The 12,632-nt window shown below is 50.2% G+C and overlaps 1 protein-coding gene across 2 annotated transcripts in view; it reads right to left on the bottom strand.

The window, feature by feature from the left end:
- Positions 1–3,722: 3,722 nt before the first annotated feature.
- nup205 (nucleoporin 205) overlaps positions 3,723–12,632 on the bottom strand; it is a 14,513-nt gene continuing 5,603 nt past the window's right edge. For both annotated transcript variants that reach the window (XM_079345993.1, XM_079345992.1), the window contains exons 16-42: positions 12,429–12,632; positions 12,131–12,320; positions 11,931–12,051; positions 11,589–11,670; positions 11,331–11,495; positions 11,123–11,247; positions 10,931–11,045; positions 10,604–10,753; positions 10,406–10,477; positions 10,158–10,315; positions 9,993–10,073; positions 9,715–9,906; positions 9,432–9,636; positions 9,250–9,348; positions 9,005–9,153; positions 8,721–8,912; positions 8,519–8,640; positions 7,957–8,089; positions 7,739–7,865; positions 6,251–6,324; positions 6,031–6,159; positions 5,805–5,931; positions 5,515–5,687; positions 5,268–5,397; positions 5,013–5,138; positions 4,263–4,339; positions 3,723–4,181 (exon numbers count right to left, since the gene is read on the bottom strand). The exon at positions 12,429–12,632 is cut by the window's right edge and continues 34 nt beyond it. In XM_079345993.1, the coding sequence (XP_079202119.1) occupies positions 4,029–4,181; positions 4,263–4,339; positions 5,013–5,138; positions 5,268–5,397; positions 5,515–5,687; positions 5,805–5,931; positions 6,031–6,159; positions 6,251–6,324; positions 7,739–7,865; positions 7,957–8,089; positions 8,519–8,640; positions 8,721–8,912; positions 9,005–9,153; positions 9,250–9,348; positions 9,432–9,636; positions 9,715–9,906; positions 9,993–10,073; positions 10,158–10,315; positions 10,406–10,477; positions 10,604–10,753; positions 10,931–11,045; positions 11,123–11,247; positions 11,331–11,495; positions 11,589–11,670; positions 11,931–12,051; positions 12,131–12,320; positions 12,429–12,632 (3,671 nt within the window). In that variant the 3' untranslated portion in view covers positions 3,723–4,028. The remainder of the gene's footprint in view (positions 4,182–4,262; positions 4,340–5,012; positions 5,139–5,267; positions 5,398–5,514; positions 5,688–5,804; positions 5,932–6,030; positions 6,160–6,250; positions 6,325–7,738; positions 7,866–7,956; positions 8,090–8,518; positions 8,641–8,720; positions 8,913–9,004; positions 9,154–9,249; positions 9,349–9,431; positions 9,637–9,714; positions 9,907–9,992; positions 10,074–10,157; positions 10,316–10,405; positions 10,478–10,603; positions 10,754–10,930; positions 11,046–11,122; positions 11,248–11,330; positions 11,496–11,588; positions 11,671–11,930; positions 12,052–12,130; positions 12,321–12,428) is intronic.

Here is a 12,632-nt window from a genome sequence, read left to right as displayed (position 1 = left end):
TACACTTTGAAAACAAATCAAACAAAGCTAAATATGAACCATCTAACCAGTTACTACAACGCCAGTGTCCAGAACCCACACCTATAGTCTGGATGTGTGCAGACAGTCGAGGCCATTACCATAAAGCAAAAAGTAAAAACATAAAATGTTCCAGTCTCCCAGGGGAGCCATTTGTTAGTCACGCACCACATACACACACATTGGGCTCTCACTCTAACTGACCTCCAGAATTTCACAGTTTTTACTCATGTTTTAAAATTGCCACTGTGGTCCCAGTCTGAATTCTAGATAAAAATAAAATACATCAAAACGTGCGCCTATTTGTGCTGTCTCTCACAGTCCAAACGGATTGGTGATATCATGTTTAGTTTTTAAGATATTTGAGGTTTTGCGAGCAGTGGTAAGCCCATTCAAATACATTGATGGAATGTTCTGGCAGTTTGGCAGATCAAAGCTGAATGTCAACCAATCAGTGAGCAGCAGGTATTCAGAGTTACAGTGATGACATCATCATTTGAGTGGGACCATAGCAGTGTGACAGAGTTCTGTCTTAGCTGTTAGCTGACTACAGTTAAACAGTCTTACTGCAGTATAACTCAGAAACACAGACAATTTCTGCTGGAATTGTCTAGTTTGGTTGATATTATTGTGAATTTATAACACAAGTTTATAAACCAACTTATCGTAACTACAGGTAAGACTTTTACGTTTATTAAAAACCAAGCAGAAAAATAAATACAGTCCAAATTCTTTATTAATAGATTTTTCTAATGAACCTAATTTGCATTTTAATTGACTTTGGGAGGAACCGGATCACCCGGAGTAAACCCAGCTAACATGGAGAGACATGCGACCTCGACACAGAGAGAGAACTGCAGATGGAGATGGAAACACCTCCAGTCCTACCTCTGCGCGGCTACAGTGCTAACCACTGCGCCACCATGCCGCCCACTGTGAAGGTGAATCTAGGATCGAATCAAATCTAATTATTGCTCATGTTTTGGAACTTGCAGCAGCTGAACTGAAGACAGCCACATATCTGCTTTTAAATATAGGTATCATTGAAGTCCACTTCATATGTCCTCTATTCTTATTATATGTTCATAGCTGTCATAGCTAGTTCATCGTTCATAGATTCACCTTCACAGACGCCCTGACCCCTCTGGTCTTTATTCTGCCATCCTCCCATGGACTTTGAAGCTGTACACACAGGAGTAATCAGGATTTCCCCAGTTGTTCTCCACCTGCAGCTTCACGTATTTGAAGATTCTACTTCCGTGACTCGGGATGTTGAAAGTCTGTAGCTGATCTCCATCTTCATCATAAAGAAACCTTCCTAGTTTGCTTCCTGGATCTGCTTCAGTTTCCATACCATACACAGTAAACTCCTTTGGGGCGCTGGTGATAGTACCAGTTGGGGACAAGGTCTTTAAAATATGGCCCAGTGAAACCTGACTAATGGCAATGGGGTGGGACAAGGCGATCACTAGATGACCCTTTGAACCTTTGAACGACCAGCAGTTTCCTGGAACTAGTTCTGAGCGTCCCTGAATTACAGAGGATGGATTTACAGAGCGTGCAAAAAGTGTTATTCCAAAGAATCTTAAAGAATTTTCTGGGTGAAAATATGTTTCAGAAGTCAAGTCGTGAACGATACTGGCTCCTTGAGGCCCCAGAGCGAAGTCCGGTACAGTGTTGCCTTTTGGACGTAGCATCTTCTTCAGACTCTGCAGCTCATCTTGTAGATGTCTCAGCTGCTCCGCCATGACTTCATACGCTGCATTCATGTCCTTATTATTTGGGGTTGATGAGACAAGAAACTGGAAGTGTTGTGACTCAGTAAAAAAGTACATAAGTCCACTACACAGGCTCAATACAAAGAAGAGAAAGCCAAGATTGTTGAAGTTAAACAAGGTGGGCCTCTGGCTTTTTCTGTCACTGCTGTGTCTGTAGTTGTTTCCAACACTGCCCGTGGTGTGTCTGTCATTTTTATCAAGTGTGTCTGTATTTCTGTGTCCGTACATGCTGCCGCTTGTTAAGTTTGTGCTGTCTGCCCTGTACTCTACATTAACATCAAAGCTTACAACGCTGTTTAAGGTTCCTCTCTCTTTCTCGGGCTGAGATGGAGTTTTAGGTTTCCTGAAATTCTTGTATAATTTCTCCTTGTGAGAAATCTCTGGTCCCCCCTCAGGGTTGTAGTTTCCAGTAGACTGTAGTCTGGAGCTCCTTCGAGACATGTTCTGTTCTCTGGGTAGTTCAGTGTTTTCTGCTGACTGTCTTTGTCCTTTATACACTTAGCTTGAGATCAAAGCACTCTGAGAATTCTGACCTCATAATACAAGCCCCGCCCCCTGATCTGTTTACATAATATGTTCACACCAAAGCCATTCTAGAATGTTCTCTTTACTTTAATTCATCTGGAATGTTTACGTTCAAAACATAACACTGACTGTGATTGGCTGGCACAAGACTGAATCCTAAAACCAGGAAGTGAGTTAGCATGTTAGCTCCATGGGTTCTGACCTCTAAAAGTCAATATGCCTGAAATAAGGTCTGTGGTTAACACAAGCTTGAGAGATGTTGACCTTTTGTTAGACGAGATAAATTACGTGAGCTAAGACCCCCGCTTGTGAATTTTAAAGTTTTAACACATACTTAATAGGCGTTTGCTAACAAGTGGCTAAATGAAACTACAGTGGTTGTCATGGAGACGTTAAACATGGTCACACTCGAGGATTTGAATTTTTGCCATTCATTTTCAATGGGGCAAATTTTTGTCGTTTAAACTCGATTTGTGTCGACACCGTGTGACCGAAGTTTCCACAAAGTAATAACAGCCATGTCATGACCGAGCCGCTCATTTTGATACCTTTTTTGTGTGTGGCGCAAACGCTGTGGGAGGAGTTGCGTGCCAAAATTTGAGGATATAATAATAATAATATTTACAATAGTAGTAGTGTGGTTTGCCTTTCAGGCAACCACCCTAATTAAATTGTTTTACATTTTGACTGCAGTTCCCATGATAAACACTAGGTGTCAGAGTTACATGTACTCCAATGGCTCCCCGTCAAATACGGCCTTGATTTTAAAATTCTCCTTTCTCACCTTCAAGGCTCTCCATGATCTCGAACCTCCGAGATGCATTCAGCCGTACACATCCCGTCTCCCACAATCCATCTGTGACATCAACTCTCTCCCTACCTTCAAATCTCAGCTCAAAACTCACCTCTTTAGATCAGCCTATTCTGTACGAGCCCACGTTCCTCACTGTTGCTGTTTTGTTTTCATGTAGTTGAATGTGTTCGTGTTTTATTGAGCTGTTTTTATTCGTCTGTAAGGTGACCTCGAGTGTCATGAAAGGCTCCTATAAATAAAATATTATTATTAAAAGGAACACAGGTCATCACAGCGATGGCGCTGATGAAGTGATCAATCGATCAACTAATAGACGAACCCTGAGCCATCTCTTATAGCAGTGAGCTGGAATACTTAACAATGGAGAAAATGTTTCCTTTTTTCAAATGGCTGAAACGGAGGGAATAAAGGTCAGCACGGCCTCCCACTGGCTCCAGGTGAATTCTCCTGATTATATCCTGCTGCCTTCTCAAGTCACGTGCTGCATCCAGATGAGTTCAATCAAACTTTAAGAATCTCTTGAGTCACTGAAGATGAAGCTTTAAAGACTCGAGGTGTTCAGGTGTTCAGGTAAACTGGACGAGCTCTTAACAGATTTAGGAAACGTTTATTTTCAAACACACACAAAAAAAAATAAAGCGATGGAAGAAATGAAACAAAAGAACATCAAATTCTCTGAATGAGTAAAAACGTTTTCATGGAGGAACACTTCCTGCACAGTTAGTCAAACATAATTAGGAATGATCACACAGAAAAGCTTCGACACGTCGGTAGAAAAGAGCGATGTGGGACCCAAAGAGTCCTTGGGGGGTTTTTCTGGTTTTCCTTGGCAGACGATTTCATCCGATTCATGAAGCGGAGCATTTTGAAAAGTCTTTGAGTTTGAGTGCGTCTCAGCTTTTGGGCTGTCGAAGCAGGCCGCGGATCCTGCGAACCAGAGCCTGGATGAAGGTGTACCTGGAGCGGACCTGGCTGTACTGACCCTCCACCTCCAGCAGCTTCCTCTGCAGAGCCTCCCCGAAACCTGCAGCCATGTCGCTCTTCAGCTGCGTGGACAACAAAATAAATCAATCACAGAATGGAGGTGAGGAGAAAGAGCAGCAGTGTGAGCAGGAGTCTTTTCTTACCAGGTCCAGGTCTTGCTGGCTGACCCGGGACAGACTGAGACCCCGGCCTCCGCTGGCCTGCAGCCCACCAAACGAGTCTGAGGAAAAACATACGATCAAACGTCATCAGCCCGGCTGAATTCACTCAGTCGCTCAAATGTTTCAGATCATCCAGTAAGTGTGTGTTTGAGTGATCCCAGATTTAGTCAGCAGGGGGCGCTAAACAGATCCCCGGTAGGAAACGGGACGTCGGGATGTAACGATTCACTCGACTCCCGATATGAAAAGACGAAACGATTTTACAAAAGGAGAGAAAAAAATATTCTTGTAATGTTTTTCATGAAACGCTCGTCTTCCTCTCTTTGGCTCGTCCGCTCGTTTGGGGCGAGCGAGGTTACAAACCGCCTCGTTTAAGTGTGGTTTGGTCACTGCAGTTGCCATGGTAACGCTTTCCCGTTACAACCAGCCACCTCGGCTCTACGGCTGCCGACGCTTCGCCACGTCACTGCGACTCGTTTTTTCTTCTTCAGAGAACAGATTCATCTTCACGTCCCTAACGAGGCCGCTCTCTTCTCCTGGCAGCCCTGCAGCGTTCGGCCCCCGAGAGGTGAGCTGACCACATGGGGGGGGGGGCGGTTTCTTACTGACTGCTCTGAGGCTTTCACAGACGAGCGCTGTAGCGTTCAAAGACCTCTGTGATCTGACAGGAAGGTAAAAAGAAGAAGCTTCAGAATTGGTAACGTGTTTGATGAAGCCGTGCTCGTATCTCACCGTCTGTGAGCCGCGCCCTGAATAAACCGGCTCCAGGCAGCAGGTCTTTTGGGTCTGTGGGAGTACAATGCAACAGGTAGTACTCCAGGTGGCGCCACAACACAAACAAACACGTCTCGATAACGTCTGGAGAAGGAGGAAGTCAAGGCGGGTAACATGTTTTCTCTTTTTCTCTCTCTCTCTGATTTTAACATTTTTGTCAAAGTGGATTTTTTTTGACTGAGACTGATGATGACGCAGCAGAACGAAGGATACAGGAGCAGAGCGACAGCAGCTTGGCTCTGTTGTTGATAAGCTGGACCAGTCGTCTCTTGGCCAGCAGGTTCCTCTGGACCGACGGGATCTTCTCCACCCCTCCTGGACCCGACACCAGGCCCTGGCACAGCTGGGAAGAAAAGACGTCAAGTTTTCTAATCTGAGACAAGAATCTACCGACACTAGATTAGATTCTTAATTTGGCCCGTGTGACCTCTGCGCTGCACGATGTGGCGTCGGTGGTTACCTCCTTGAGCTCCTCGGGGGGCAGCTGGTCCAGGCTCTGCAGCTTGCCCAGACTCTGTCTGTGACTCTGGTGGAAGCGGACGAAATCTGCAGCGCTGTTCTTCAGCAGGTACAGGACCAGACCCAGGCTGGGGGCCCGGGAGTACGCCACGGAGGGCAGAGTGGACGACAGGTCTAAAAATACAAACACAACACGGTGACCTGAGGAGGAGCTGCAGACGCCAACATGTCTCACACACACACACACAGTGAGGTCAGATGTCTCAGGAGGACGGGTAGAAGAAGACGGACCTGCTCGCCCTGCGTCCCGGCTTGCTGGCTCGCTGCCCGACGGGCTGAAGAGGCAGATGCTGAACTGAGCCTGAGCCGAGCTCTGCAGCAGCAGGGTCTGGCAGTACTCCATGATGTTAGCACACACCTGGACACACACACACACACACACACACAGAATCTAAGAAACCAGAAAGGCTGCTCGACCTCACCACTACATTTAAAGCGTTTTTCCTGTTTTTCAGACCTGCTGCATGGCGACCTCCATCTCCTCCCGTCTTTCTGCAGACTCTCCCGGCGCAGCGATCTCCGCCTGCTTCAGCAGCCTCTCCCGCTCACTTCCTGCCAGACGGCTCAGCAGGGACAGACAGAGGCGCTGAAAGAACGGAGCGACGTGTTAAGAGACACACGTCTGGCACGGATACAGACGACGCTCATGAGAAACATGGAGGACGTTTTTTTTTCACCTGGAATCTGCTGATGTGACCCTGGAACTCCATGAGCGCTGCACCGTTCACCTCCCCGCCCATCTCAAGGACGCCTGACGGACACAGAAACCATCAGATGAGATCAGACAGACGCTCGCTTTAGGAGACTGAGTGCAAATACATGAATGTTCTCAGCGGAGGAGGGGACAATAAACCGATACGTGCAGGAACACAGACTGCATCAAGCTGCCTGTGATCTGGATCACGTGATCACATCAGGGAGTGATGAACCCATGATCACAGTTTTAATGATTCGACTGGATCGTTTCTTCTCAGCGTCTTTTTCTCATGACTTTAACGAGTAAAGAGCGTTCTCAGCCGCCTGGACGCAGAGCGCAGTGTCGGTTTCTGAGTGTTTTGTTGGGATCGAGCTGCCTTTAGCCTCTCACTCCCTCCTCCCATCCGGAGGTTTGGCGTCAGAGGCAGGAACGAATAATTAGCCATGGTGCGCACTCCGGAGGGGAAGGCAGGCTCATTAACGGACAAAACGGTCCAAACTTCCCCTAAAGTCCACTGTGCAGGCGAATCCTCTAAACTGTCAAAAGACACCTGAAGAACAGCCGGTAAGCAGAGCAATGAATGTTTACATTGCGAGTGTCGGCTCGGTGGTGCGTTCAAGGGGCCATGGGATTCGAAAGGCACGGACATGGGACTCATTTGGTTTAAAAACAACTGATCTATTGATCTGCATTTTGATTAATGAAATGATTATTTAAAAACGAATGAATTTTGATTTGCTAAAATTTAGTAAAAGGAAAAGTTTAAAAAATTAGTAGGCCAGTAGAAATTATTATTTTGTGATTTTATGGTCTTATTTTGTGATGGCAAAACCAAAGAGTGCTAAAAAATGTACATTCTCTTTTTGTTTTGAGGTTTTCCACCTACTGCAAACCTACTGTAAACTGCTGCAAACTGCTGCAAACTGTCGAAAAATACTAAGAGGACAGACTGCAAAAGAAATAAAAGCAGCTAAAAATGCAAAGAGTGGAGTCCTGTATACTTCAGTTGGGGGATGTCCTATCAAGTGGGGACAATCTGCACAAACTAGAACACGCACTTGACACTGAGTGTTCTGCTTTTCTTTTTTTTTTTTGCGGCCGCTCCGAGCCCTCAAGGTTGAAATCGTTTGAACTTTTCAGACAGGCGCTGTGGACGTATTTTAGCCTCCTCCTCCTCCTACAGATCGTGTCTCGTACCCTCATCCTCCTCGCTCCGTGTCTGCTGGGGGGGGGGGGACCTCGAATATAAAACATGCAGTAAAAGGCGAGGGAGTTGGCGTCGTCATAGAGACAGGACGGACGTGCGGCGCTTTTCCACCCGATAAAAACGACGTGGACAGCGGGTGTAAAACTTCCATGGATGCGTTTACGTCTCTCTACATCGAGTGAGTGGACAGAGCGCCGGTGACTTCCACTTCCTGTGAGGTGCAGACGCTCTGTAAACATCAGAGCAGCGAGCGTTTCATACCTGGCAGCGCCGTCTTACTGATGATGCCCGTCAGCAGAGAGAGCTCCTGCAACGCTCCCATACTGAGCTCCTGACAGCGCAGCAGAGCCTGGATGGTGTCTGCATGGACGATCAGCCACTGGAGGACCTACACACACACACACACACACGTTAATAACATCCTGGCTTCCAGGACTTAATGTCTCTGTGTTTTACACATCATCAGGAAGTGTGCTCACCTGTGCTGCCCCCTGCTGGTGGTTGATGGAGGTGGAGGTCAGGATCACCTGAAAGAGTCTCAAGGTGGGCAGGAGAATCTGCCTGTAGCGGTCCAAGGGGCTGGGGATGAAACCTGACGGGTCCCTCATCACCCTGAGGACAGAGAGGGAGCAGATTTACTACAAAGAACACACACACACACACACACACACACACACACACACACACACACACACACACACACACACACACACACACACACACACACACACACACACACACACACACACACACACACACACACACACACACACACACACACACACACACACACACACACACACACACACACACACACACACACACACACACACACACACACACACACACACACAGGTTGTGAGACGTGCTGCCTTGTTGCATTAAAATCTCTGAGTTCTGTCACTGAAACAACTCAGACACATTTAAGATCTACTTTGTTCTGGACTCTGTCTCCCCCTGGTGTCTCCCCTCGGTACTGCAGCTGTGACTGACTACTTTAGCTTCAAAGATAAAACCCGCCCCTCGTACTCGGGTCCATACCTGTGAGCGTCACTGTCAGGTATCATGTCAAACACCTGACACTCGATGAGCTGAGCCACCAGGCCGCAGCGCAGCAGCTCCACGGCGCCCTGCCCGCTCTTCGCCACGCGAGTCAGCAACGCCTGAACACACAGAGCAGAGTTTGAACCTGGACCGCACCGCTCCGACGGGCCTTTAAAAACCAAAGAAGCGCACGTCTCACCATCTTGCTCTCGTAGATGTAGAGCGGTTTGAGGAGGGGCGGCTGAGGAGCGAGGAGGCTCTGCAGGGCGACGTCATCCTGCCTCAGGCTCTCCACCAGCGTCCGCAGGTAACCACTGTTACACACGTACGTCAGCCACTGGTTCTGACGGTCTATGGACAGGATCCGGTCCAGCACCGCCAGAGCTAACATCTGACACACGGGGAGAGAGGAGACAAGGACGCGATGAGAGGCGGGACACGCCTGCAGGCCGAGGGTCTTACTCTGACTTCACCTTCACGTACCCGGCTGATTTCATGTCCGTCACAGGCGTCCCTGCACACCACCTCCATCAGAGACTGGCCGTAGCTCTCGATGATGGCGAGGTTTTCTCTCTGCAGTTTGGAGAAACCGTCCTCGGGCGCCGTGAGACGCTCCCACATCGCCTTCCCAGCTGCAAGAAAAAAAAAAGAGAATTTTAAAAAAATTCAGGAAGGTCTTACGGAGCACGACTGAGGTCATGTGGTCATGTGGTCACGTGGTCATGTACCCGTCTGCAGAGTGTCCGGCTCATCGGGTTTCTGGGCGATCTGAAGGTAGTACAGCAGGGAGCCGTACAGGTGAGCACGCAGACGCTGGTATCCGCCTCCTTCATTAAAAATAAATAAATAATGAAACGTAAGAAGGTTCCTCTCAGCTGTGGATGTGACCACGCAGGCAGGCGACGCTCACCTGTGCACAGGATGAAGTCGAGCAGCTTGCGTAGGATCAGGTGCAGCGCCGAGTTGGCGATGGAAGCAAAGCCGGACGAGGCTTCTAGTCCCGCCCCCTGCTGCTGCTGCTCCGACAGCACTGATTGGCTGAGGTGAGCCGTCAGGGTGAAAACCGTCCCGGCAACGATCGGCATCAGCTCTCCCGCCGCGTCCTCGGATAACACCTGGACAAAGGGTCAGCGTGAGGGTCGAGCCGCCACGCGTCTTCCAACGACAAGCGAACGCTCTCCGTGTGGACAAACCTTATCGTGCAGGTCGAGCAGCAGGTCTCTGATGATGAGCTGTCTGTCGTCTGCAGGTATGAGGTCAGAGGGGCACGCCGTCAGCAGCGTCTCCACCAGGCTCCTCCACGACCGCAGCGCGTTTCGCTTGGCGCTCAGACTTCTTCGGACGCGGTTGCGTTCGACCACCTGCTGCAGGATGGAGTTCACCTCCTGCGAGAGAAACACAGACGGAAAGACAGACTTAAGAGTTCGCCGCACGACGGCGTGTGATTGGCCGTTAGCTTCGATCCACTCACCTCCATTAACAGAGGCCTCTGTCCGATGGCGGCCATCCCCTGCAGCGCGTTCACCTCGGCGACCAGCACTCTGTGCAGCAGCTGTGTGCAGATCACCAAAGGGTTAACCTTCACCTCGACCGCCGAGCCGACACGGGTCACATGATCGACCTTGGATGTTCTCACCTTGACGTTGCACACGGTGTGCCCTTGCTCGTTCACGTGCTCGCAGTTCGAGATCACCTGCTCGATCTGAGCGCGCTCAAAGAAGTCCAGCTGCAGCAGCTCGGGCATGTCCTGGCTGAAGTCGATGGCGTCCAGCACGCTCAGCAACTTCCTGCGCACTGACGGCGTCGAAAACGGGCGAGAGGTCAAAAGTCAAGACGGGCTTCGACCTCTCAGCGCGTCACATGATTAAAAATAACTGCACAAACCTTTAGAGACGGTGTCAAAATGCAGAAATCCACTGACGGATCTGGACTCCTCCTCCATGCCCGTTTCTCCGTCTGCGACAGAAATGAAAAGGTTCTCGGGTCAGAGCGTGCACGCCGCTAGACGAGCGTGATTATGACTTCAGGACGTTCAGTCTGTTCAGCCAACAGAACGTCTCACAACAGATCCGCTTAAAATACCCGAGTGTTGGGTGTGAGGCTGGTCGTCCAACAGGAGGCTGACGAGACGCTGCGTGTGCGAACGCTGGCGGTTCAGCGAGGTCACCCTCAGCTCGATCGCTGCCGTTTTCATGAGCCAGGACATCTGCGAGAGGGCGGCGATCTGATTACCTGAAGGAAGCAGAACACGTAGAATCAGAATCAGACGAGCATCCAGAGTGCTGACAGGAAGTGAGTGTGCTCCCTTTTCCCCTCTGCACGTCACGGACGCCATTAAGGTCACTCCTCGTCTTCATTACTCGAACGGGTCACGCCGCGTCGTGTAAAATCAAAAGGTGAGCGACTCACTGGACAGGATGAAGGGGAGGTGCTGCAGGTGGGAGAACAGGAAGTCCTGGCTGGTCCTCAGGTAGCGCATGGTGGGACCGGATGTATCCGGGCAGGCGCACAGCTGGTAGATCACCTGAGGGGGGAAGACAACATGAACGCCTCGTTCTTAGGTGGCGTTTGCTGCGGCGTGGAGCAGAGGAGGACGCGTACCTGGTAGCAGAGCTCAGCCAGGTGAGGCGCCTGCTGCGTCAGCACGGGTCCCGACCTCTTCTCGGTGCCTCTCTGCAGCAGACTCAGGATGGCGTGCAGGCAGCTCCGTGGACACCCCAACACGCCTGGAACATGAAAGCAGCGTTACAACTCTCTCGGGTCTCGTCGTGGGTTAAAGACACACAAAAGAGCGGGCGCTGCGTCTGACCCGGGTCCTGCAGGGTGGTCGTGGACACGGGTTTCTTGACTTCATAACCCAGGAGGTAGAGGGCCAGGTTGGGGGTCTTCAGCTCCAGAGAGGTGATGAGCAGGTTCAGGATGTGGATCTGAGTTTCATGTCGGATTCTTGAGATCTTATTTTGTGGGTCAGAATCTGAAAACGTGGGAATAAAAAAAGCACATTTAAAAAAACAAACAGTTTGAGTCGACTGCAGAAGATTTGACAGGAAACGCCGCGTCCTCTCACCGTCCTCCTTCTCCGCTCCCTCCTCGGCCTCCTCGTTGTCCAGACACTCCACAAAGCCCGCCATGAGTTTGTCACTGACCGCCTGCAGCACAGAGGACGAGAGACCTCGACTTATTCCAAGAAACATCAAACATAGAAGAACAAACATCATCGGGCACGCTCCAATCCAAAGTGTTTTGGGTTTCTGCAGATATCGAGGGTAAATAAATCCTCCCTGAACGTGACGATCAAACCAGACACCATCCGGCTTTGTAAAGCTGAACGCAATAATCTCTAGAAACTGATCGAGTGTTTACTGGACTGTAACTCGTGTCATCAGGTGACAAACTGAGACTCGTGTACCTGGTCATGTGTGAAATCTCCCACCAGCCGGTTCTGAATGTTGGGGTAGTTGGCGATGCGACGCAGGATCTTTGCACTCTGGAAAGCCGCCTCCGGGTTGGAGCTGCTGTGGTACAGATACCTGCAGAGGCAGAGCGGCGTTTAGCCGTCACCATTCTGATCCCTTTAAAAGACTTCTTCCATCGCCTCGATCCTCTTACCTGGCCACGTTGACGATGTGATCGGCTCTTCGAGTTTGGGGGCTGACTCCCTGGAGGAGCTGCTCCAAGGGGGACACCAGCAGGGAGGACTGGCTCTCCCTGAGGAGGTCCATGAACATCACCTCCTTCTGCAGAGCCAAGTCCAGCAGGCACAGGCAGTGAAGCACGGCCGACTCCAAGTGCTTCTTACCTGCAGGGCGAGAGGAACGGAGCGTGGCGTCAGAGCGTGCACACACACACACACACACACACACACACACGTGCGCCGGCTCTGTGGGAGCAGCATGTGTTCTCTCACCGGGGAAGGCAGCGTAGGTGTCCAGCTGGCGAACGCCCTCCTCCAGCAGGCTGAGGCAGAGCGCCAGCGTGGGCGAGTCGTTGAGCAGGTGGAACATGATGCTGTGTCCGGGGGGCTTGTGAGCCGGGACCTGCTCCCCCTGCAGCTCCACCATCTCCTGCACAAAGTCTGCCGGCTGCGGCTCGTAGTCCCGCAGCAGCTTGT

The sequence above is a fragment of the Symphodus melops genome (genome assembly GCF_947650265.1).
Source record: "Symphodus melops genome assembly, chromosome: 6".
Classification (NCBI taxonomy): domain Eukaryota; kingdom Metazoa; phylum Chordata; class Actinopteri; order Labriformes; family Labridae; genus Symphodus; species Symphodus melops.
Note: the sequence above shows the minus strand (reverse complement) of the source record. Positions and strands in the feature narration are given on the sequence as shown.